The 25,307-nt window shown below is 50.6% G+C and overlaps 1 protein-coding gene across 1 annotated transcript in view; it reads right to left on the bottom strand.

The window, feature by feature from the left end:
- Nucleotides 1-1,212: 1,212 nt before the first annotated feature.
- The window catches only part of POU2F3 (POU class 2 homeobox 3), a 72,216-nt gene continuing 48,121 nt past the window's right edge, over nt 1,213-25,307 (bottom strand). The window contains exons 4-13 of the mRNA XM_047877769.1: nt 21,232-21,336; nt 19,929-20,031; nt 16,838-16,920; nt 14,064-14,246; nt 13,495-13,636; nt 11,693-11,829; nt 9,395-9,556; nt 4,194-4,260; nt 3,037-3,169; nt 1,213-2,062 (exon numbers count right to left, since the gene is read on the bottom strand). Coding sequence (XP_047733725.1) covers nt 2,023-2,062; nt 3,037-3,169; nt 4,194-4,260; nt 9,395-9,556; nt 11,693-11,829; nt 13,495-13,636; nt 14,064-14,246; nt 16,838-16,920; nt 19,929-20,031; nt 21,232-21,336 — 1,155 coding nt within the window. The 3' untranslated portion in view covers nt 1,213-2,022. The remainder of the gene's footprint in view (nt 2,063-3,036; nt 3,170-4,193; nt 4,261-9,394; nt 9,557-11,692; nt 11,830-13,494; nt 13,637-14,063; nt 14,247-16,837; nt 16,921-19,928; nt 20,032-21,231; nt 21,337-25,307) is intronic.

Genomic DNA, 25,307 nt, shown 5'->3' with positions numbered 1-25,307 from the left:
GTCTTACTATAAGGCCCATTCAAACATCAGAAACAGTTAAGTCTTGATTATTAACACATAGATTCCCCACTTGGATATTATTTGCAACAAATGTTTCATCCCTATTTTGGTTTTTCCCCATCAGCCGTTAGAAGGGCTTCCCCTTTCGCACAGGTCAGTTGTCAACCTCGGGCATGGTAACGATTGAAATTTTTATTAACCTCAGAAAAACCACCAGGAGAGCTTGCTTGCCCCTCAAGCCCCTCACCAAAAGTCACAGCGCATTTCCAAGGCCACCTATATTTGATTGTTGAATTATGCTTTGTTTTTCATATCTATTGCTTTCCATTGTGGATATTGAATAACTGACCTTCAGGATATCTGGGATATGAGCCTCCTCAGCCTCTGCCTCCACCTCTTAAGTCTGAATGACTTGGCCTTAAAACTCCCCCTTTCTATCCTCCCCCTTACAAAATGAGGCAACCAGCCTCCTCCTCCTCTGTCAGAAAGAGTAAGAACTCTGAACTCTTCAAAGCCCTGTATTAATGTAGATCATCTTTAGCAGCAGGTCTGGGGAGTAACAGACTTAATGCACCAATTGGCAACATTTTCCCCATCCCATTTTTTGTAAGTAATCTCTACGCCCAGCGCGGGGCTTGAACTCATGTCCCTGAGATCAAGAGTTGCCTCCTCCACTTACTGAGCCAGCCAAGTGCTCCCCCATCCCATTGCACTATACGCACTCATATCCCCCTCAACAAAAGACACAGAACAATAATCTAAACCTCTTCTTATCAGCAGTGGAATCATTTATATCATAACTATACAAATTTATTTAGGAACAGAGAGATTCCTTTGAATCTCAACATTTTCTTGGATATACAGTCTTTAAAAAAAAAAAAAAAGGTTACCATCTCTGGAATGGCTTCATGTTACATCTCTACACACTGGCCCACAAAGAAGGAGACTAGAGATAATGTTCCCGAGAAGTCAACAAAGATTCCCAGCCCATGTGGGAACTCTTGTGGAAGCTAGCACAGTATTTCACACTTTGGCATTTTTTTTTCCTTTCTTTTTCTTTTTTTTTTTTAAAAAGAAGATAAAATATTACAGAGATATCTTCAAAATTCACACCTGAGTTAAACAGTTTGTTGGAAAATTCCACATTAAGGAGAGAACGTCATTGCAAAAATTGGAGAGGGCTATATACAGGTATTTTGCCAACATAACTCTTACGTATTTGCTTTTGTGTCCTTTCTTCTGCAGCCGGGGTTGGGGGGCGGGGAGGGAGAGAGGGGACCCAGGTAAGGACGGGGAGGGAGAGGAGTAAGCACTCCTGAGCTCCGGGGCAGGTATAGCAAACAAAAGAGCACCTGTGGGCAGAGAAACATGCCCCGGGGGCTGAGGGTGGCTCGGCCTTCTGTAAAGAAGAGAGAACCTGGAGAAGGCAATCACGACTGGATCTTGGTTCTAGAAAAGGGGGCTAAAGAGAAAATGGGGTGAAATGAAGATTCAGTCAGAAAAGTTTGCTGAACGGAGAAAACATCAAGTCTTTGGTGGAGACATCAGATTCAAATCTTTTCACAGATTTTAGAATCGGTTCAGAGGTTGGAGGCTGAGTTCAGAGTCAAAACCGTCATCTCTCCTTCCGGTTGTTTGGCACAGCAGGCAAACGTCTGTCCCCCGAGAGGCCCACGGATGCATTGGGAAATCGTGGCAAGATGTCCTTTCTCCGAGAGACTACTGCCACAGTGAAGCCGTCTGAGATATTTAGAACTAGGAGATAGGAGCACGGGGAAGGAAGGTGAAAATGGTAAACAGCGAGGAGGGGCATATGTTTCAAGAGCACTAGGAGTCCGCACATGCTTCAATCACAGTTGAGATCTCTGGGGGCCCTCGCTCCTGAAGAAGCAAGAGTTTGGGTTGACAGTGGGGATTCTCTTTCACTCTTCCGACCGTAAGCTGTCCGTACACAGAAGGCGTGATTCCCTTCCTTCCAGTGGGGAATACAGGGCCAGGTGGATTAGGAGAAACTTTTTGGTCTCAGTGGAGGTAGGTGGGATGATTCCATCGGTACCAAGATCTGGAAGGAAGGAAAAAAAACGAGTCAATGCTAAAAGGTGCTAATGTGACTGAGGGAAGATGCAAATGGGCAGTGACTGCTAACAGGGGTAGGGTTTCTCTCCCGGGCAATGAAAACGTTCTGGAATTAGATTATGGTGATGGTTATGCCACATTGTGACTACACTAACACGCACTGGATTGTACCTTCAGGGGTAAATTGTAGGGTATGTGAATTCTAGCTCAAAACACAGTAAAACATGTACATTATATGTTTTTTTTCGCCCCTCCCCCTTTTTTTTTTGGCAGGGGTGGCTGAGGAGCTCCAGAAGTTTGGTGTGTGCAACAGTTATCGGTCAGTAAGACCTCGCTGCCTTGTGGAATGGCCTGGGTTTGGACAAGTGGATTCATTTCTTCCCACGAGGTACTGCCTAACTTTCAAATCTCTGCTGTGCTCTGAATCTGTGAGCCATCTCTCAAAGCACCTGCTCTGAGAATACTTTTTGGAGCAGACTCTTTGGTCCCAGGGGCGGCTTACCTCGCTGCATGCCAGGTGGGAACCCGAGATGGGGGCGGGGGCAGGGAGGCAATACTTCCCTCTGTCATTGTGTCAGCCACACTGACAGCTCCCGCTCACGTCCGAACGCCCCAAGAGCAGGGTTCCTGGCAGGGAGTGGAGAACCCCTAAGCCCACTGAAGAACCTGGCCCTTCCTTACAGGAGTGTTCAGAAATTTCCACCCTCCCAGTGAGGATGGAAATATTGGCTTTGTTGACATCAGCCTCTTGCCAGGACTGCTGGCTGGCCGAAGCTTCTCTTTTAAAGCCCACTCCCTAGGGATACGGTCCAGCCTGGCTGTCCACTCTGTCCCCGTCCTGCCACCCCAACTCTCCTCTCCGAGAAAGTGGCAGGCTTCCTGCCCCGAAGGATTGACCCAGCTTCCTGCATGGTCCCTTGATCCTGCTGGAATGTCTCGGTATTCTCTCCTCCACCTTACCCCGAAGAGTTAAAACCGGAGGCGCTCATTGCCGCTTTGGAGTTATTTTGAGATGCAGTGGGGCTGTTGGCGTGGAGTCCGGAGCCGGGAGACGAAGGCCCGCTGTTGTTCCCAGGGGAACAGGATGACGTCACTGAGGACGAAGAGAGGCCAAAACAAGGGGAAAATAATGCTGCTGGGTCCCGGGACCTCGTGACCTGGCCCTTCAGACATGTATCCCCAAAGAACTCCTGCCCTCTCCCTACCTCCCACCCATCGGCCCACCTCCTGCCTCGTCTGCATCAACACCCGGCCCCAGAGGGACTCTCATCATAAATGCTCTTTGCAGCGCAGGCCCTGGAGAGCGGCATGGCTGGTTCTGCGGGTCCAAGAATTGCCAAACGCAAAAGGACAGATGCCAAAATCATCCTACCCCGGGACACACCCTGGGCTGGGCGTATGTAGCCCCAGACTGCAAGGCGGGAGGGGGAAAGGAACAAGAAGGCTCGGAAAGGAGGAGGGGAGGAAATAGAGAAAAGGGAATAGGAGAGGAAAGAGCATCTGAGGCCACAATTAAAGGTCGCCGGCCCCTCTCCTGTTTCTGTCTCCACAAAAAGACGCCCGTGTATCTCCTAGAAAGAGTACAGCCAGGGGACAGGCTTGGATCCTCATTTTTGGGTTTCCCTAACAATGTCCCGTGAATAAGGGGACAGATATCTTGCCATCCAAGCAAGCCAAGATACTTTGACGAGTGGGGAGCAGTGCTATTGATCGTGTCCGGACAAGAGGCAGACGCTGGGGCTGTCCTGGGCACATGCAGACGTATGGTCACCCCTGCTAGTTCTTTGGAAGGCTGTAGGTACTTTTTGAAAAATAGAGTTCCGCAGAAAACTGGTTTGGAAAACCCTGCCTTCTATACAGCTCCTTCAGGGATGTGAAATGCACTCTGGTGCTGAGAAAGTATGGCAGCGGAAGCAGAAAGCAAACGCTCGTTTTAAACTTGGCCTCTTCAGCACTTCCCAAACTTAGGTGGTCACAGAACCCTTCTTCTCCTGGCAGAGATTTTAATAGCCATTGAAATACATTTAAGGAAGGCTGACTTAGTTACCTTTCAGGTCTACCATCCCATCATTTAAAGGAATTCTGGAGTTCTTCAGAAACCCCATTGTAAAGCTCACCTGTTCCAGGCATGGTGCTGTGGACAGGAGGGACAGAGAGGGGGCCCAGAGACCCAGAGGGAGAGACCTGAAAGGCAACAGAGGTTTGTAAATGTCTTGTGTCTGCTCCCTTCTCCAGTCTTGACTGCTTCTCCCAGGGTGCTGGACCCCAGACCGCAGATAGCAGGACTCAGCTTCCTGGCTGCTTGCCTAGTTCCAAACCTCCACTCTGTCCCCCGCTTCCAGAAGAGGGCCTCTGGACCACATACAGGATCGGCTCCAGTTCTGCAGACCCCGGGGCCCTGCCCTCCCTGCTGTGCCCCCTGGCAAGGCTTCTTCGGCACTGCCAGGATGAATGAAGCTCGCGTACCGAGGGCTTGGCCCCTGTCGTGGCAGATGCTGTCAGTTGGCTACAGCGCCTCGTTCTTTTCTTCCATGAGATCCCTTTGCTCGGTGCAGCAGAGCCCGGCCCTAACAACCTGTTTCAGGCTTCCTGGCCTGGTGTCTGAGCGGACCGCACACTCTCCAGAGAAAACTGGAGGGGCTAAACTTTCATTTTGCCCTGAAGACCTCCCAGCATTACCGACTCTGAGATTGGGAAGGGACTTAAGGTCATTTAGTTCGAACCTCCTTACTCTTCAGGACTCTCCCCCTTAAGAATCACTGCCTTAGCACGACCTAGAACAAGTTGTAATAGAAAGAATGGGCTTCGGGGCCCAACAGATCTGGGGGTGAGAACGTGGTTCCATCGTAACTATCCACGTGACTTTGGGCGAGTTACCTAACCCCGCTGAGATTTGGTTTTCTCATCCGTGAACTAGAGGTAATACCTCCCTTATATTTCCTTTTAATTAAGATTTAATAAGATAATGTCCATAAAGCTTCCAAGTCAATGCCTGGCAAAGAGTGCCAGGCTTGTTAAGCGTCCGTTCCCTTCCCCCCTGAAGGAAGCTGTCAACTGTCTCTGGACACCGGTCACCTCTTCATTCGAGCTGAAATCTGCACACCTTGCCTTCCCTTTATTCTCCTCTTGCCGACGGGGGAAGCTCCAATCGATGTTCCCAAAGGACGTTGGAAGGAAGTTCTCAGGGAGCTGTGATTTGATATCCCTCCCCTCCCCAGCTCGGATCCTCTCATCCCAACAGGATGTGGCATGTATTCATTTCCCAATTAATCAGCTATGGTTCTGCTGTCTTCATTTACTTGCCTTTTTACAATGAGCCTCCTCAGTAGGGCGGGGGGGGGGGGGGGGGGGGGGGGCTCACGAAGGGTGGAGGCAGGTGTGAGGCCTCCTGGTAAGAGATGTTATCAATGATTTCTCTCCCTCTTCTCCTCCCCTCCCTACTGCCACACCCAAGACATTTGTTGTTGTTTTAAAATAAATAACGTGTTCAGTCACTGTGACCAGGTTCTTCTGTTTCCTTCTGGAGGCAGGCTATGCATATGCAAGCAGACGTATCTATGGTTCCCCCTTTTTAGTTTTTTATATAAATGCTAGCATTCAGCCCACACTGGTTTGCACCATTTTGTTTTGCTTTTTGCTTTTTTTTTTTTTTGCTTAACTGTATATCCTGCAGATCACTTCATATCAGAAGCGGAAGAAACTATGTCCTAGTCCCAAGGAGACTGTGCCAATGAGACCTGAAGAGAAGATAGGATCAGAACATGCTCTCTCTCCGCTGCCTCTGTAACATCACAAGCATTAATGTAATTATTTATTTAACATCTTCCCCCCCCCCCCCCCCCCCCCGCTAGGCTGTAGTCTTCCCAAGGGCAGGATGATGTCTGTTCAGGTCTACCGACTACAGTGCCTAGGACTTTGTAGGTGCTCAGTAAGTAAGTGTGGAATGAATGATGAGAACGAATCAGGCTCCTTCTTGGATCCTCCATGCCTCCCACTGCTTTTCTCCATGTGGGTGTCTTGGATTGGGCTGGGACCAAAGCGAGAACCTACCTCCCAAAGCCCCATGTTTAAAGATTCCGATGCTCTTATGACATGGTTCCATTTCTTTGACACGCCTGACATAATCTAGCCCCCGCCTACCCCTCCAGCCTCCTCATTCACACTCATTCACTCCCTGGGTTCCAGCCCATGCCAGCTTTCTATGCTTCCTCCTTTCCACCCATCCCAGCCTCAGGGCCTTTGCATACACTCTTTCCTCTGCCTCAAATATTCTTCCCTATGCTCTGTCCTCCCTGTGCACCCTCGACCCCCATTAACATCTACTCATTCTGCTGCTGCCAGTTTGAGCATCCTTCCTCCAAGAAGCCCCTGACACCGGGACTAGGTTAGGGCCTTCTAAATTACCCTCCATCTCTTCTAGAGATTCCATCACAAAGGGCATTTGCTTAGTGTCTATTTTCCCTGCTGGGACCATAAGCAGGGATCATACGGGTCCTGTGCGCCACCATATCCCAGTTCCAAACATATGGTGGGTGCTCAATAAATATTTAAGAAAAGAATGATGACTGACTATCCCTTGCCTCCACCTTAACGTTTTCATTGCTTTCTCACAGCCTGCAGGGTAATTTAGTACCTGTGGCCTGTCGTGAGCCAGCCCTCATCAACCTCTCTTAGTCCCTAAACCTTAGCTTCAGTCAGAGGGCAATGTTGTGATTCCCCAAACGCAGCACATCGTTTTATAATCCCATGCCTTCTCACAGATGGTTCCTCTCGTCTGGTATGGCGCTCTTGCTAATTCCTAATGTGTTTGAAGAACAAATTAGGGGGTCAGCGCTCCCAGCCTCCATTCGGATTGGAGAGTCTCTCGTCGTCGGTGTTTGTCTGTGTTCCCGAAGCACTCCTACAGGACTTCTCACATCTCCTTCACTGCAATCTCTTGCCTCTTCTGGCTCCTCCTTAGTTTCCTCCCTGGATCCTTTTCCTTTACCTGTCCCTCACCTGCTGGTGTTCCCCAGGGTTAAGACTAGACTTTTCTCTTGGCTCTGTTGTGCAAACAGCATAGCTGAGCTCCTCCTCCCCTAGGATTTCAGCCACCAATTTATGCTTATGACTCCCTGACCTACGTCTCCATCCCGGCCTTCTCTCCGGACCTCCAGACCCATCAATGCAAGTGCCCAAGGACAGCCCCACGTGGGTGTCCCACAGGCCTCACTGGACCTTAAAATAATGCAAAGAATGGAAATCGTCACCTTTTCCTGCTCCCGAATCCGCTCCTCCACCTGTGTCTGACTGTCCCATCAGTGGAGCAACCACTGGCCCCATGAGCCCAACAACCTGAATGCTGACAGTCAGCCCAGAGTATTGTCTTTCCTTCGTCATTTCCCTGCCGCCATCTGATTTCCGATTCATAACCCAAGACCCAAAAATTCCACCTTCTCATTGTCCCTTGAGTCTCTCCCTTCCCCTCATTCTTAGTCCCTAGCTTTGCTTCAGCCCTCATTCTTTCTTTCCTGGGTAACTGCAGCCACATCCTACCTGGTTTCCCCGCAACCAGTCTCATGTCTCTCAAACCACCCTTTATACTGCACTCAGGGTGATCGTTCTGAAAAGCAAATCTGATGGTGTCAGTGGCCTGCTCAACATCCTTCGGTGACTTCTCCCAGCCATCTCCTTAGCATTGTACATAGTCCCCTCAGTCTGGCCCTTGCTGGTCTGTCCAGCCTCATCGTTCCACATCCCTCCGCAGGGACCACCTATAGTTCTGGGAACATGCCATACACTCTCCCTGCTCCCTGCTACTGTTCTTATACTTTCCCCCCAGGAGAACTCCACCCCACACCTATTTGCCTCTTCACTCCTTTTCCTTTTAGACTCAGCTCAGGTATTAATTATCTCCTTGGGGGAGCCTTCTCTAACCACCACCTTGGCAAGGCGTTGCTAGCCGCAACTCCTAAATTCTCCTAGAGAAATTATGATGTTGTTTATCATTTGTTTCTTTGTCTGTCTCCTCTGCTAGATGGTGAGATCCTCCGGGACAGGGGACAGATATTATTTATTCGTGTATCCCCAGCACTCTGCGTAAAGGTCACTCTATGGTAGATGGCCAAGGAATGTTTGGTGAAAGAATGAACAATGGTGTCGTTTTTATGAAACAGCTGTGTTCCACCCCAGACAAGGCTGAATAGGACGGTGGCCTTGCCCCCAATTCCCTTAACCTTCCAACCATGGCATCCCCAGGGATGGAGGAAGAGAATGTTCCTCCAGACGCTATCTTTCCCTGGATGCAGAAGATATTTCCTACTCCCCAAACGTCCACGTTATTCCCAGCCCTGACTTTTCCCCCTGACCACCAAACTCAGACACACAACTGTCCACTTGACACTTCCTCTCGGATCCTTAGGAGGCATGTCCAGCTTAATCTGACCAGCTCCAAATTCTTAGTCTTTTCCCCCCTCATACCTGTATCTCTGGCTTTCTTCATCATCTTAAAAAAAAAAAAAAATGGCAGCGCCTTCCAACAAGTCGTTCACGCCAAAACCCTTAAACTCATCTTGGCCTCATTTCTCACACTCCTTATCTGAGCTCTCAGCACATCTCGTTGGCTCCACGGTTGAAGTCTATTCAGAATCCAACCACTTCTTGTCACCGTCCTGGCTACCACCCTCCCCTAAGATTCCTCTATTCTCAGCCTGGTTATTGTAGTTCTCCTCACTGGTGTTCCTTTGCCACGTAGATTATTCTCCACCTCAGTCAGTTTAGGCTTCTCCACTCACAGCTCTCCAGTGTCTTATTTCATACAAACCCAAAGCCAGGGTCCTTTAGTGACCCCCCCCCCCATGACCTTGGGTGGTCTGCTCTCTGTTATGTCTCTGATTTCCCCTCCTATTCTCGCCTCCTTCCTCACTCTGCCCCAGCCATACTGGCTTCCTTCTGTTCCTCAAACATGCCAAGACTTTTTTACTTGCTGGTCCCTCTGCCTGGGACACTCTTTCTTCTAGATACTTCATCTATTTCTAACACTTTGGGCTCCACTCAAATGTCACCTTCCCAGGGAGGTCCTCTCTGACCTCTCTATTAAAAAAGCATCTCCTCATAATTACATCCACTCCCCTTACCCTTCTTTATTCTTCTTTATGTTTATTTCACATATGGCATCTATTTGCCTATTTATTGTATGCCCCTCTCAACTCCCGACGGCCATCTTCCCCCGGATGGAGAAGACTCTTCACCTTCCAGGCACCATTCCTGTTCCTGCCCCCTCCCCCGCCCCCCCCCCCCCCCCAATGCTTGGCGGGCAGCTTGGTTCTTGGCCACTTACCAAGCGGGAGTTGTAGATGGGAGATTTGATGGGTGTGGTCACGGGGCAGTTGATTCGCTTCTCCTTCTGACGTCGATTGCAGAACCAGACTCTCACCACCTCCTTCTCCATGGACAACTGCTCTGCAATCATGGAGATCTCTTCTGAGCTGGGTTTGGGGTTCTGCGGAGACCAAAGGGATAGAGTGTGGTCAGCAGGAAGGGGGAACAGGGTCAAGAATCAGGGGTGGGGGCCAGAGGTTCCAAGGAAACAAGATAGGCCAATGGATGGATCAAAAGCTTTAGAATCAGACCTAGGATGGAATGCTGGCTCTATAATTTACTGTGTAGCTCTAGAAGCCTTTCTTAACTTCTCTGAGCCTCAGTCTTACCATGTATGAAGTGAGAACAATAAGGTCTACTGTATAGGATTGTTGCGAGGCTAAAATGAGAAACCATGTGTAAACTGCCAAGCCCAGGGCCTGCCACAAAATACAGGATCCACAAATGTAGCTCTCTTCCCTCCCTTCTTACTTCAGGAGAAGTTCTGAAAGGAGAAGTCCTTTGACATGTGTGTGGGACGGGCAGAATCCCGAACCCCATGTTTCGCCACACAACCTGATAACCTTTTCTTGTGTTATTGCTTCCTGTCCCACCTCAAAATAGGAAAACATAAACTAAAGCATGTGGATCCAAGACTGTGGAGACATATATATTCAGCACTTTCTTGTTCCAACCCCTCCCTCCATCCAATCTTTGATCTCAGCCCCTTTCCCTCCTTCCTACACACCCCCTCCCTTGCTCAGGCTGCTCTCAGAAACCTAATCAGCAGGAAAAGCCAGCTCTTGTCATTCTGCCAGCAGGATGCAGCCATCAAATCCTTGAGCCAGATGCACCAGCGAATGCGGGCAGCAGTCTTGGAGGCCTGGGGCCCACAAGATTAAATGAGGCCAAGGGCACATCCTTTAGGGACCTGGGTCGTGTGGATAGAGGCTCTGAAGGCTGGTATCCAAGGGATCCCAATTAGAAGCTGTGTAGACCACACCTGTTTTCCTTCTTCTCTTCCCTAGCTCCCACAGGGCACAAAGCTGGTATTATTATTAGCTTCTACATACTGGCTCAGGAATATGCTTTTGCTACAAGTTCAAACAAATGTATCATATTATATGATCACAAGTATTTAAATGCGTGTGGAGAAAGAAACAGAAGGAAATACCATTTGATGGTAGATTTTTTTTTCTTTCTACTTCTCTATATTTTCCTAATTGTTTACAGTGAGCATTTACTACATTGATAATTCTAAAACTACAAATCAATGCATAGAAAGTAAAGGATTTCAGATGGTAACTATACTTGTTATGATGAGCATTTTGTAATGGGTAAAATTGTTGAATCCCTGCCATACACCTGAAACTAATATAATATTGTATGTCAACTAAGGTAAAAGAAAGAAAGAAAGAAAGAAAGAAAGAAAGAGAGAAAGAGAGAGAGAGAGAGAGAGAAAGAGAGAAAGAGAGAAAGAAAGAAAGAAAGAAAGAAAGAAAGAAAGAAGAAAGAAAGAGAGAAAGAGAGAGAGAGAGAGAGAGAGAGAGAGAGAAAGAAGAAAGAGAGAAAGAAAGAGAGAAAGAAAGAAGAAAGAAAGAGAGAAAGAGAGAGAGAGAGAGAGAGAAAGAAGAAAGAGAGAAAGAAAGAGAGAAAGAAAGAAAGAAAGAAAGAGAGAGAAAGAGAGAAAGAAAGAATTTATATGGAGTGTTCTGGCTTTGCTCCCTTTACCTCCACTGGATACAGAGATCCACCCTCTTCTGGGACTCTATATCCCCCCCCCCCTTTTTTTAAATGTTTATTTTTGACAGAGAGAGAGAGAGAGAGAGAGAGAGAGAGACAGAATGCAAGCAGGGGTAGGGCAGAGAGAAAGGGAGACACAGAATAAGAAGCAGGCTCCGGGCTCCAGCTGTCAGCACAGAGCCTGACGTGGGGCTCGAACTCATGGACTGGGAGATCATGACCTGATTCAAAGTTGGATGCTTACCCAGCTGAGGCACCCAGGCGTCCCCCTATATCCCATTCGTTAAATCTCCTGGTGAGAGGGACAACGGGCCCTTAAAAAATGTCAGGGCAAGAAGAGTCAGTGGGGGAAGAAGTTCCTGAAACCCAAGACGAAGGCGCCCTCTCCCTGGGACACATGGGTGCCTGGAGAGGGTGCCTGGGCTTGCTTTCCGACCCTTTCCCAGGGCAGGTGTGGTACCGAGCGGCCTGAGTGTGTCCGCTCATCCAACTCTGCACATCAGCCCACCCGTTCCCACCCGGAGGAGCCGCTCACATCTTGAAATCTCTTCTCCAGAGTCAGGCGGATATTGGTCTCGATGCTGGTCCGTTTCTTCCTCTTCCTACCAAACACTTCACTGAGGGTGGGGAAAGAGCTGGGGGTGCTCCCCGAGGGGTCCGATGGAGAGGTTTCTGTCCGGAGGTGGAAAGACAAAGGAAGCTCAGAGAAGAGAATGCATGGCCAGTTGAGGCTCTGTGTCAATGGCCTTGAGATCCACCAATGCTGCCCAGTAGGCTCTGCAGTGGCTCTTTTGGGACCAGCCCCCTCCTCCCGGAAGGGGAACCAGAACAGGCCAAGAACCCTGCTTGTCCTCATTGCTCTGGGCAAAGGTCTTCCACGACTCCCACGCCAATGCCTTCAGTGTTTGCGGTCACGGTTCAAGGACACTCAGACATCAGCGGCATGTGTGGGTGTGAGTGGGTGCAGGCAGGGCTCCTACAAGGGACTCTCATGAGTCTGTCTTTTACAAGGATGCTTGGATATGGATGCTCAGTAAAATGGTAACTGGTGTTTTGAGCTAAAAGCAGGGGCACTTGGTGGCAGAATGTTGGTGCTGATGTCACTTTCTTTTCAGGGCAAGTGTTGGAGCTGAGGCTGTATGATCGGTGGGCAGATATACCCCACAGGAAGGATTCAGGCATCAGGTAGGGGGGACGCACTAGAAACGACCCATAAGGTCTCTTCCCAAAGATCCTAAGACCCTCTGATCATCTCTGTCACTTCAGTGCCTTGCAGAAAGCTGACGAAGGGACAAGTCGCTGCGGACAGCTTCCTTGACCTTCCATGTTTCCTCGTGGAGGGACTTCTGAGGGGGTGACTGACCCCCTTGTCTGCCCATCCCACCCTTTCCTTCCTCTGCACAGGAAGTACTCGTCAACATGTGTCTCCTGACTAGAGCCCAGCCCGGCGCCGGCTCTGCTTCCTTCTCTGCCTACACCAGTGGTTCTCAGCTGGGGCGGTTTTGCACCACGACTGCTCCCCCAGGGGACATTGGGGATATCCGGAGACATTTTTGTATGTCTCAACGGGCGGCAGGTGCTGCTGGCACCCGGGGGGTAGAGACCAAGGATGCTGCTAAATGCCCTATAATTCACAGGACAGCCTCTTCCAACCAAGAATTCTCCGGACCAATGTGTTGATGGTGTCCTGGTAAGAACCCTGTCACCCACTGTCCCCAGACACCAACCTCCTCCATTCAGTATTCCAAACATCTTGCCCTTGGCTTGCACCCTTGACCTCCTGGAATGCCTCCCAGGTCACCCAGCTGACAGAATTCTGCGGACCCTGCTCCTGCTGTAGGACTTTCCCCACTAGTCTTGCTCACGGTGACTCCCTGCCCTCTGGAGACCTGCTCAAGGTTAGCCAGACAGAGGGCTTGTGTTGTGACTCTTGCCTTCCCGGCTCCCCCAGGAGATCCTAGAGAACCCATTCCCCTATCTTCCCAACCTAGAAGGGGTCCAGGGCGCAAGGTGAGTAAGTTTGCAGACCCAAACTTTGTCTCTGGTGAGCCGTCCCCAGGTGGCTGGGTGGCCGTAGGGTGGACAAGGGAAGGGGGCCAAGTCTTCATGGCCACAGACCTGAAGCCATTTCTTTCAAGGGGCCCTCTCAGCAACGAAGCGGACATTTCCCTCTCCCCTTGTCTGTCTCCTGTATCTTATTTCTCAGGTGGTTCCAGGCCCAGGAGGAGAAGGGGTCTTACACACTGACCGCCTAAAGCCTCAACTCAGACAAGTCACCAGCCCCTTCCCTGCAGAATCCTCTGGGGCACCGTCCACCCTTGAGTCCCGGATGCCTACCTGCATCGTGCAACCATTTCTCCAGCAGTGGCTTGAGCTTGCACATGTTCTTGAAGCTCAGATTGAGGGCCTCGAATCGCGAGATGGTGGTCTGGCTGAAGTCATTACCGTACAGTTTTCCCATCGCCAGCCCCACATCTCCCTGCATGTGGGGACCGAGAGGGAGAAGCCGGAGGGACGGGCTCCTTCTCTTCTTCGTCCACGTTCCCCACCATCCTGGCGCCCATCATGCACGGACAGAACCTTCAAGCACCCACCCGTGACCGTGACTCCTTTCCAGGTTTTTTCCCTCTAAGAGGGAGACTTTGGTTCATTTCCCTCCCCGGACTCGGAGTGGGCCGTGCCCATACGCCCAACCCCTTGTCTGGCTCTCATTCCTCCCACCCGTTTCCCAGCAGTGTCCCCCAGTTCCCTTACCAATAGAAACTGTGCCCTGTTCTCAGGGAACACAGGGACACGTGGGCTTGCCCCAAACACATTGAACGTCCGGCCGCTCCTCAAATGTACACTCGGGAAGCCCCGTCTCCGCTCGCTCAACCCGATCCCTTCTAGCTCCCCTCAAACCAAACCTGTGTGAAACCCAGCTTAATGCGCCTCTGCTTGAAGGTCTTGGCAAACTTCTCCAGCTCTTCCAGGTCACTGGGCTCATCAGCCCCTCCAGAGCTGGGTAGATGCTTCGGTGCTGGGAGATGTGGGGACGCTTCCAGATGGGGGTCTAAAGAAGATCCCGGCAGCCCGGGGCGCCCAATTGCCTAAAAGGGAACACATGCCAAACAGATCCACAATGGCACAGATCAAATGGCACTTTCTGGGGCGCCTGGGTGGCGCAGTCGGTTAAGCGTCGGACTTCAGCCAGGTCACGATCTCGCGGTCCGGGAGTTCAAGCCCCGCGTCAGGCTCTGGGCTGATGGCTCAGAGCCTGGAACCTGTTTCCGATTCTGTGTCTCCCTCTCTCTCTGCCCCTCCCCTGTTCATGCTCTGTCTCTCTCTGTCCCAAAAATAAATAAACGTTGAAAAAAAATTAAAAAAAAAACGGCACTTTCTATTGTGTGCTTAGAAGGCGACAGATGTCTGGGCGCGCTTGATTCCTATTTTTTTCAGGGGCGTGGAAGTGAAAATTTGGGTTTCTACCAAGGGATAGTAAATAGCTAGAATAGCTGGGGCAGACACAGGACTGCAGGACGGGGAGGTGGCCTTCTTGGGTTTTAGTCTATGACTCATTGTTTGACTCCGGGCAGGTAACTTCCTTCTTTCAATTTTCCGCCATAAAAGGAGCCAGCGGGGTTGTTTACTAAGATTCCAAAAGCAAATCTCAGAACGGGACAAGGAAAAGGTTGTTTGCCTTGCCTGTTCTTTTCCACAAAGCAAAGTAACTGAGGTGTTTAACAGGTATTAACTGAAGATAACAGAGGACATCCGAGACTTGTTATATTAATAGACCTTCCAGAAAAATTTAAACCCTTATGACTGCCATTTTACTTTCGAACCCATCATTTTCTTTCATGAGAGTGTTGTTTGGGTGTGTTTCGTTTTGTTTTGTTTTTGTTTTAAGTTTATTTATTTAATTTTTCAGTAATCCCTACACCCAATGTGGGGCTTGAACTCGTGACCCCCGAGATCAAGAGTCGCACGTTCCACCGACTGAGCAGGGAAAGCGTCCTGTGTTTTTTGTTTCTAAATCAAAGGTATTCCCGTGCTAGCTACATATACGTTGATCTCATTTAATGTTGTCAGGAGATAGTCTTCCTTTAGTTCATTTTCATAGAAAAATGGGCTCTAAAACCTAGAGTTCATGTGGCGCCCTTTTGGGGTTGGATTGAATCCCCCTCCTGAAGACATCCACGATGGCACAAGCTCTGGAACCCAGACCGAGGGCTACAGGCATTGCGTCCCGTCCAGGTGCCACTGCCCACGTGGACAGCACTGCCTATACCCGCCCTTGTCTTTCTCCTTCCCAGTTTACCGTTTTCCTAGACTAAGGTGAACTTTCCTCCTTCTCTCTTCCGAGACCTGCAGATTTACAATTCAGATAGGCAGCCTCAGGATGAGGAAGGTGAGAGGACCCTGGCAAAGGATCTTTTAGGACAGAATGATTTGGAGCCTTATGGGTTTGGTCCTGTTTTGCAGGATGGGGGTGGAAATCTTCAGCTCTCTTTGAGACTTCCTTCTCATCGATTCCTTTGTTCTTTAACAAATACTTCTTGAGCTCTTTGCTAGACCTTCTTCTCCCTTCCTCTCATATCCAACGAGAGGCCAAATTGCATTCGTTCGTCTTCCCCAAACAGGTCCTCGTTTGCCCTTCCTCTCTACCCTTATTGCCACAACCCTGAGCAAGTCCCTCATTACCACTGCCCTGGACCATCTTAATAGCCTCCTGAACAGCCTCTTGGATTCTCATGTCGTAAGATATGAGAGTTGATCTCAGGCCTCTATAAGATCTCTTCCAGATGTAAGTCTACGATGACATTCGGAGTCCCCAGGAGAGAGTGAGTTTAGGATTCCGGTGGCCCCCTTCCTATTAGCCACTAGATGGCACCCTCTCCCCTTCCTGATGTCTTCAGTGGACACTCTAGCCCTCTAGAGTCAGGACCCTTAGTGATCCGTGGGGATCTTCGCGCACAGAAGGGCCAGTGGGGCCCTGTAACCTGTCTCTGCAGAGCCATCTCCTGCAGCTGTGCACGGGGGCACCCAGATGAGGGGAGGAGAGGCACCTACCAGACAGCTCCTGCTGCTCTTAGCGAGCCACACACCTAGAATGAGGCCACGTCCAGCCAGAGGAAGAGGTGCCTCCTTGTAATTGGCAAACAGGTACCGTGTGGCAACACAGCAGTTCTGTTAACAGCCCCTCGCGCTGGTCTCGGACCTCCTGACCCACACAAGTTCACTGCAGGAGGTGGTCGAGGATAGTGGGTCTTGACAGGGACCCAGAGGTGAGAGACTGTGGCCTGGTGGGGACTCTGGTCTCTTCCTTGGGGCTTGAGAGGACCCGGGCAGGGCTGGCGGTCGCCGTGGCATCCCTGAAAGTCAGCCCTCCTTAGGACCTGCATGGTCCTAAGAGGAGTGAGCGAAACCAGGGCTGGTGTGGAGGACCCGCGCTGCTGAGCGGGACGGCCTGGGAGCTGAGATCTCTGGGCTCCAGTCCTGGGGCTGTTGGCGATGCGGGTTCGATCGTTTCTCCCGGCCGTGGCTTGGATTCCTCGTGTGTGAACAGGGATAATCCCTCGCTAGCCCCTCTTCCCAGAGGTGTAAGTGCAGCATCGAGGGGGTGGGGGAACACCGGTGAGCAGCTCTGTCCAGAGCTGAGGCATTCTCAGGGGGAGACAGGAAGAATGTGGTTGTTTACCTGGGACGCCAGGCCAGGCCCGGTCTGCGGGAGGAGGAGAGAGCTCTGTTGCTGCGGAAAGGGGAGAAGATTTGGCTGCAGACCTGAGTGGAAGGGGAGGGACAAAGGAACAAACAAAATAAAATCCAGGCCGTCTGAAGGACACGCTCCACAGCTTCGGGACCGAGATAACCGTCCCCACCCCCTGCTACCTCGTCAGGTCCCTCAACCCACCCCGAGCCCTGTGCAAAGAGGGCCCCCACGGGACTGCCAGGCATTGCCACACGCAGGTGGAGGCGAACGAGACACGGATAAGCAGGTAAACAGCCATCCGCAAACCAGTCCTCCGGCTTGCCCGCCCGCCTGCCTGGAATGGTGCTGCACGGGCTAAGGCGGTCAAGGCCAGCCTGCTCTGGGAGCTGCTAAGCAGGCTGAAGAAATCCAACAGGGAAGGAAAAGCAGCTGGAACGGAGGGCCGGGGAGCTCCATTTTGCCTGCAGACAGCCACAAAAACCTGGGCAAATCTGCAAATATGCCAGGCCACATAGATGGGGCCAGAGAGCCCCAAACGGCGGCACATGGCTGGCCAGAGGCTCTTGGCAGAACAAGGACATTTTCTACTTGGGAGGAAGAGCTGAGAGAGAAGGGAAGACCAGGGGCCAAGCCTCTGGAAACTCTGTCTGGTGGTATGGCCTCCACCTGCTCATTGTACTGAGGACCGCTTTCTCCTTCCCTCTCCAGGAAAACGGCCCATGAAGGGCTCTGCCTGACTGGTGGTCATGAGAGTGGCCTCCCTCTAGGAAGGTCCTCAGCCAGGAGCTCTCACTGTCGCTGCGGGAATGAAGCCACTGAGCTACCAGAACAACGGGCCGGGTCACCCCAACCACTCAGCACAGACCAGAACCTTGGGGTCTCTGGGGTCCCTAAGAGGCTCCAGGTCACTGATGTACGGCATCTGTGGAAGCTGACCTTTACGCTCCTCAGTCTATAAAAGTCAGGGCTTAATTTTTCCTTATTAAAGTAAACAAAAATCTCTCATAAGGAGCTCCGAGCCAGGAGTCAGAGGCTTAAATGCTAATAGTAATCTAACATTTATACTGCGTTTTGAAATACACGAAGCCTTTTTATATGCATTATTTGGAATAGCCCTCAATAACCTCGTGAGGTAGAATTTTACTATTTTGCTATTTCTCACTGTTTTTCCATTTTATTTTATTTTGCTCCGTTTTTATTCAGAGAGGTTAGGTGAAGTTTCCCAAGGACACACAGCCAGTAAGTGATTTAAAAAAAAAAAAAAAAGAATTTTTAAAAAAAAAATTTTTTTTTTTAACGTTTATTTATTTTGGGGACAGAGAGAGACAGAGCATGAACGGGGGAGGGGCAGAGAGAGAGGGAGACACAGAATCGGAAACAGGCTCCAGGCTCTGAGCCATCAGCCCAGAGCCCGACGCGGGGCTCGAACTCACGGACCGCGAGATCGTGACCTGGCTGAAGTCGGACGCTTAACCGACTGCGCCACCCAGGCGCCCCAAGAATTTTTTTTAACCAATGAGTTTTCTGCCCTCAGAAAATTTTTTGTTTGTTTATTTTGCCCTGCATCATACACTGACCTCACTGGTTATATGTCTACCTATGGGCCATTTTCACATCACTGTCTTTGAAATTTTTTTTCTAGGGGCGCCTGGGTGGCTCAGTCGGTCGAACGTCCGACTTCGGCTCAGGGCATGATCTCGCGGTCTGTGAGTTCGAGCCCCGCATCAGGCTCTGTGCTGACCGCTCAGAGCCTGGAGCCTGTTTCAGATTCGTGTCTTTCTCTCTCTCTGACCCTCCCCCGTTCATGCTCTGTCTCTCTCTGTCTCAAAAATAAATAAACGTTAAAAAAATAAAAAATAAAATAAAATAAATAAAAATTTTTTCTAATGTTTATATTTTTTGAGAGACAAAGCACAAGCGGGAGGGGGCAGAGAGGGAGGGAGGGAGAGAGAGAGAGAGAGAGAGAGAGCGAGAGAGAATCTGAAGCAGGCTCCAGGCTCCTAGCTGTCAGCACAGAGCTCGACGCAGGGCTTGAACTCAGGAACAAGAAGATGGTGACCTAGGCCGAAGTCGGACACTTAACCGACTGAGCCATCCAGGCGCCCCTCACGTCACTATCTTTTAAAACAGAAGGGAATTAGCTGTTACCTAGGAATGTGATATATGTTGTTTAGCTAAAACGAGTACTTAAAGGCTCAAGTATGTTCTCAGTCATCATCATAAAAATACTCTGAGATGCCTCAGAACCTAGGGGTAGGGACTGTAATTTAGGCAGGTGTTAGGGATGGAAGGCAGAGTTGCATGTTGTTTGGATTCTGGGTTTCCAAAGCCTCTACCTGGGATTTGTACACAGGTGGCAAACTCCTACTTCCTCTGTCACTTTGGCCCTCGTCAGTGAAGACCAGAGAGAGGGGGGCGGTGGGCAGGCAGTGCAGGTCAATGGCCAGGAACACAGGTTTCGGGCAAACTTCCAGACTTTTCTTATGTCACCAGAGACACACTATGACTATCTACCACACAAGGTTATTTTGAAAAATGCCAGGAAAACCACTCATCAGGGCTCCTGGCAAATCACGTTCAAGAAATACCAGCTATTATCATGAATATTCTAATCTGTTTGCTCTTGGCCCAGGAGCCAGTCTCTGGTAGTAATTTCCGTGCCAAAGAAAACCTGAAAACCCCTTCTCCCGCCTGAGGGTGGCGCTGCTGCTCTACGCAAGCAGAGTCAAGGCCGGCTTCCTGGAGGTGAAAGTCTGAATCAGTCCTGAAAGATTTCCAAGGAACTGGGACTTGTCTGCACTCCATGTCCCAGGGAACTCTTCCTTCCTGTGCTCCCCTCCGCCCCCAGCTCCTTGCCACCTTGCACCTCAGTCTCTACTGGCCGTGAAGTTGAGGAAGATGAGAGGGAAAAGCCGAGGACTCTCAGCCTGGCGGGGGCAATGCCAGGCTCCCTTCGCCGGGTCTCAATGCCAGAGGAGTGAGCCACTCACCCATGCCCCACACTTGGGCTCCTTTATCCAGCAAGCCGCAGCAGCACTTTGCTGGACTTGATCGATGTGGAAAACGCCCGAGTTCTTACCTTGTTGCCCAGATTGGGTCTGGGATAGCAGGAACTGGGATACGGACTGGAGGTGGCCAGGAACCAGCACGAGCTGCTGGAGCGGATGGAGGGAGGTCATGTCCTGCACATGGGGAGACACATACATCGCCGAATTTACACGCTGGGGGTGCCGGCTCCATCTGCCTGCTGCCCGTCTGTCCCGTGGGGCTCCAGACTCTGAGAGTTTGTTGGCAGTGACCTTGCCTTATGCCTCTGTGTAGCTCAACTGCCTGGCACGTAGTAGCGATTCCATTAATGCTGGCATTGTTACAGCTCCTGCACTCAGCCAAGCAGTGCCTCTCAGCCTAGTGTACTTAAACTTTGCCTTGTTATTTAACTTGCGTGCGTGTCAGTCTTGTCTCCCAAGTAGACGGTAAACGTCGAAGGCACAGGCTCAGTGTTACCCGGCTCTCAGAGGTTTACCCTAGAAATGACATGAAATCCCGATCGTCTGACTCTGTTTCTTTAATCTCATGCCACTCGACTGTGCTAAAAGCCACGTCTTGGCCATTTCCTGCGCCTGAGCCTTTCCTGGAAGGAGGAGCAAGTTATTATTTCTTAACACAACCGATCTGATGAAGCAGAAAGGCCACTGCCCCTGGGCTCCTCCCACCAGCCCTCAAAAGGGAGACAGTTCCGGTACGTGGGGGATCGAGATCCTCAGGGCTCTGTGCCCCCCGAGGGCTGTGCTTAGGTCTGTACACGAAGAGGTGGTAAACCCCTGCTGAATGAGGAAGTGAAGGAATGGGCACACGTTCCGGTCTTAAGTATTTCCAGGGAAGGGGTGGCATTTCTTCCCCAGGTGATCCAGACCAAGAGAGGGGCTCGCCGCATGGACATCCGCCCTCTCTGACGTTTGCTGTTACTGTTTCAGGGTGCCTCCTCTTCCCCGCACGACACTCTGTTCTACTTTGGCTTTGGTGCAAAACCTCGAGGGAGGAGAGTGGGCTCGCTGGAGACAGAAATGCTCTATATCTGTAGCCATGGTTGTCGCAATAGGGCCCCCTGAAATGGGGGCCAGCTCCACAGCCGCTAGGTCCATTGTTCTGGCCAGGCCGGCTCCTTTTGGTCCCAGACAGGTAGAGGCAGCCGGGCTTCCCCTATGGACTCCCACCTCCACCCCAGGCCTGAATCCCTCGGTCACACTCCCTACAGGGGGCTTTTCGGACCACGAATTCACCGAGAGCCAGGTCTAGAGGTCAAGCATTTTGGAGAAGGCTTGACTTCAACTCCCCGGCCCACTGAGACTATCAGGGCTCCCCGGCATCAGGCTGGCATTTACCCCAGACATTTGGTTTCCAGACATCATGGCAGGTCCTTGACTCAGGTGACATGGCCGATGCGAGAGGGTCTGCTGCAAGGAGTCACTGAGGTCCTCAGTTTTAATCTGTGTAAGTGGAGGCAGGAGAGCATCAGTGCGGGGCCTCCCCAGGCGGGCAGAAACAGAAACATCGAGAAGGTCATGGCGGATTAGTGACGAGCCCCGAGAGTAAGGAGCTAGCTCCGTGCCTACAGTACCTACAGGGCTGGGGCTTGATGTGCCTGCCTGTGTGTGCACCTCAGCCCAGGGCAGCTGGTAAGAGACAGGGAAATGGCACTCGGGAGTCAGAGTCTGCAGGGGGGTGGTTCACAGAGATCCATGGTTCCTCAGCACATTCTGTGGGCTGTGCAGGCCCACGGTGCAGTTTACGCGCTTCCTCGTTGAAACGGGAAAAAAAGGATATTGCAGGGACTTGAAACCTTTCTTTTAAATTTGGAGATGGCGTTCTTCCTTTTTTCTTGGGGGGAGAGGTTAGAATTTCTTTTGTGACATGATGCTGATTCTAAATGGTATTTTAAGGGGCACCTGGATGGCTCAGTGGGTTAAGCGACCAACTTCAACTCACCACTTGTGGTTTGACCCCCATGTCGGGCTCTGTGCTGACAGCTCACAGCCTGGAGCCTGGTTCGGGTTCTGTGTCTCCCTCCTTCTCTGCCCCCCTCCCCCCGCTCATGCTGTTTCTCTTTCTCTCTCTCTCTCTCAAAACTAAATAAACATAAAAAAAAATTTTCTAAATGGTATTTTAAAAACTCCCCACCTTGCAAAGTGGAAAAAAAAAAAAAAAGGCAACCCTTTACCAGTCTTCCCCATACTGTTTGTTTATTTTCCTGGTCCACAAAATCCCAAAGTCTGGGAGCCAGCTTCCCCTCTCTCTTCCCCTTGTTTTCCACAGTTATCTATCTTCTGCGTGGTGAGCTGCCTCTGCAGTCAGCCCTCTGCACCCATGCGGCTCTGATGATAGTCTTTGCCGGTCTCCCTACAGGTGGGGACACATCTCCCTCATAGTCACTACTGCAGGGGCAGCCTGAGGGGGCTGTGATGGCTTCTGAAACCTCTCTAGCCTCTCTCCACCACTCTTGGATGACAGCACCAATCACCCACCTGTGGGGCTCTCGGGTGTCCAAGGGCAGGGCTGGATGGGTGCACTATTTGGGCCCATCCAGAGAACTATGCTCTTGCAGCTTTTCAGGAAGTCCACTGGGGCAGGGGAAGCCAAGTGACTCTGAATTCATATAATATGACAAAGAGCATAGGATCTAGACTATACCTTTTAAAAGACATTAGGGAGACCCTCTGATGGAAATTCTTGGCCATAGATGTCCTGGCTTAAAGCATTTTCTTGGTCTACACTGGGGATGTCACAGACATCCTGGAATCACTCCTGTATTAACTTAATCCAAGTAAAACGTTCAGACCAATGGCTACATTTATGCTTCATTGTTGTGAAATGAATCTTTAGATCACTAAAGAAAGAACTCCCTTTGGTTGGTGAGCTAGGCAGATCCTACTGAGTGATATCAGAGACCGAGGAAAGAGCTAATGTCCTAAATATGGTACCTTGCACATAATGGGAATTAATGCAAGTTAATTACCTAAAAGACACAAACAGAACCCATTTCTCCATAGACTCCAGGGGGATACAGTCAGGAAAACGTTGAACAGGGAGCTAGACCTTGTGTCTAAGTCCTCACCCCGACTTGAACTTACTACGTAACCCTGAGCAATCATTTAGCCTGTACGAGACTCAGTTTCTCCATCTGTTTGATGATTCTATGGGATTCTTCTCTCTCCCAGTCCTAAAATGGAATCACAAGTTCCAGTTCCATAGTGCGTTTGGCAGACTTGGCTAGCCCAGGTTGCTGCGGTGTTCTAAAGCAGACCTAAAAGGGCACCAACAAGGGCTGGTGCCACCAAAGTTGGGAAGAGGATGCTTCTTTCAGGGACAGTCTTTACAAATCATTCCTCTCTTCTCTCACCTAAGGAGACTTATTCTGGGGCACTGGAAGCAGAGAAGAGGAAGGGAGAGAGACAGGAAGTAGGACAGTGGGGGCAGAGGGTTGAGACTTTGTGAAAACTCTAAAGACACGGCCAGCCGGGAGGGATTGCCAAGACGGCCCCAATCGCTAGCCCCAGGGTCCCTCGGTTCTTCCCACCCATGCTTGGCATCTCCGTCTAAGAAGCTCTGGTGTCCTACTTTCTTCCCCTAGAAATTAAGAGTTTTCACATCCTCGATTCTGGGGAAACATTTGTTAGCAGGTTTTTAAAAAGCCAGAAATAGATGATACAACTACTTATTTAAAACCACCACCACCACCACCACCACCCTTAAGGTTTGTTCGAAGAGATTTTAGTTAAGCAAAGCCTTTTGGGGGCCACGTCTCCTTTGTAGATCCCCCCCTCCCCCGCTCCTGCCCCGGTGCATCCCTCTCCCAGTGCGGGGATAGGTGAGGCAGGATGGAGGAAAGGGGACAGAGGGAGAACATGGAAAACTGGAGCCAAAGCCACGCTGGGTAGAACCACCGCGGGCAGCTTGGCGGGGCTCCAGCTCGGAGGCAAGTGGCAGGGTTCCTTTATAGACTCATTATGCGCAATGGAGATAAGAAGGTGCAGCTATGACAGAGCTTGAAAACATGTGCTTTGCCTCCAACCTGGGTGCTATCTGTTAGAATCACTGCCAGGTCTTCCTGCAACACTTAATTTCAGAAACCAGCGCCATCATAAAAGAAAACTCACCCTTTCATCTGCTTCCCGGATCAATTGCCCTCCAAACTCGTTGAGGGGCACAGCTGACCTCCCAGTTCTAAAAACGAAGCGACCGATAGCAGGAAATTCCTCTGGGTGTTCGTCTGGGGCGTTCTGACAGCCCCGTGTGTCATTGTTGTGACTTTTTGCTTCGGCGGCGTTTCACCCTTTCATTTCTCATATTTCACTAGCCTATGGGTGCGAGCTGCTGACAGTAACCCCCCAAGGAAGAGAGTCCTATACAAACCAGGTTGAAAGACAGTAAAGGAGATTTCTTTGTCGGTGACAGATTCTAGAAGTCTCTGCTTTGGTGGGTGGGTCTCAGAAAGAGAGGAAGGGAGGAAGATACGTTAGCGGCTCTTAACAGCCTCCTTCGGCAATTCTCTTAAGAGTTCACGGGTGAAGAAACTAAGAAATTAAGAAACAAAGTCCTTCCCAAATCAAAAAAATCCCTTTCACTGCTGTCGAATGGAAAAGATTGGAGCCTTTCCAGGCAACTGGGTGTTGGCTGTGGATCTGGAAGACGAGATAGAGAGACTTCTGTTGGAATCCCATTGACTTCTAATGTGAGAACCGGAGGCAAATTGGACGAAAATCCACTTTCCCCCCCGTACTTGTGAAAACCCAATCAAACCCACAGCCTGCCTGGAATCATGAAGACTGTCTCCAGAGTCCCTTTGGTGGTTCTTCTCACGCAAAGGGATATCTCTGCAGGCCCTGCTTGGGATGGACTAAGCCCTGGGGACACGGGCCACCCAGAGGGCTCGGCCCTGTCATAGCCACTGACCGTCCCGTCCATCTGTTAGACAAGGTTTGTTCGCTCAGGATTTTCTCCACCCACTGTGCTGTGTACAGGTATTACACTGAGTCTTGGGCAGTGACCAGGGAGGTAAAAAGTCATCATGGGTGATTATCTTTTCTAATCCCAATGAACTCCCTGACATCACCTGCTTGAGAAAGCAGTAGCCTCATTCCGCGAGGAGAGAGCCCCCTCTGAGGGGCTGGAAGCCTTCATACGTTCCTTACTCGGCTTCACACTCCCAGCCAGGGGTGTGGGGACAAGTATTTGCCTTCCCATCTCATGGAGGCCCAGAGAGTTTTAGAGATGGGGATAAAGTTACATAACAAGACACTGGCCAAGTCCCTTAAGGGAATGACCCTCTGATTTCCCCCCGGTTCCCTTTCTACAAAACAATACTACCAACTTCCCAGGGGTGGGAGACAGCATAGACCGTAGGTGATGGAAAAGGTGGCGTTCTGGCCCAGATAGACCCACGGACCTCCTTATGAACCAT

Source organism: Prionailurus viverrinus, chromosome D1 (genome assembly GCF_022837055.1).
Source record: "Prionailurus viverrinus isolate Anna chromosome D1, UM_Priviv_1.0, whole genome shotgun sequence".
NCBI classification, from domain to species: domain Eukaryota; kingdom Metazoa; phylum Chordata; class Mammalia; order Carnivora; family Felidae; genus Prionailurus; species Prionailurus viverrinus.
This window is presented reverse-complemented; position numbering and strand designations above follow the sequence as displayed.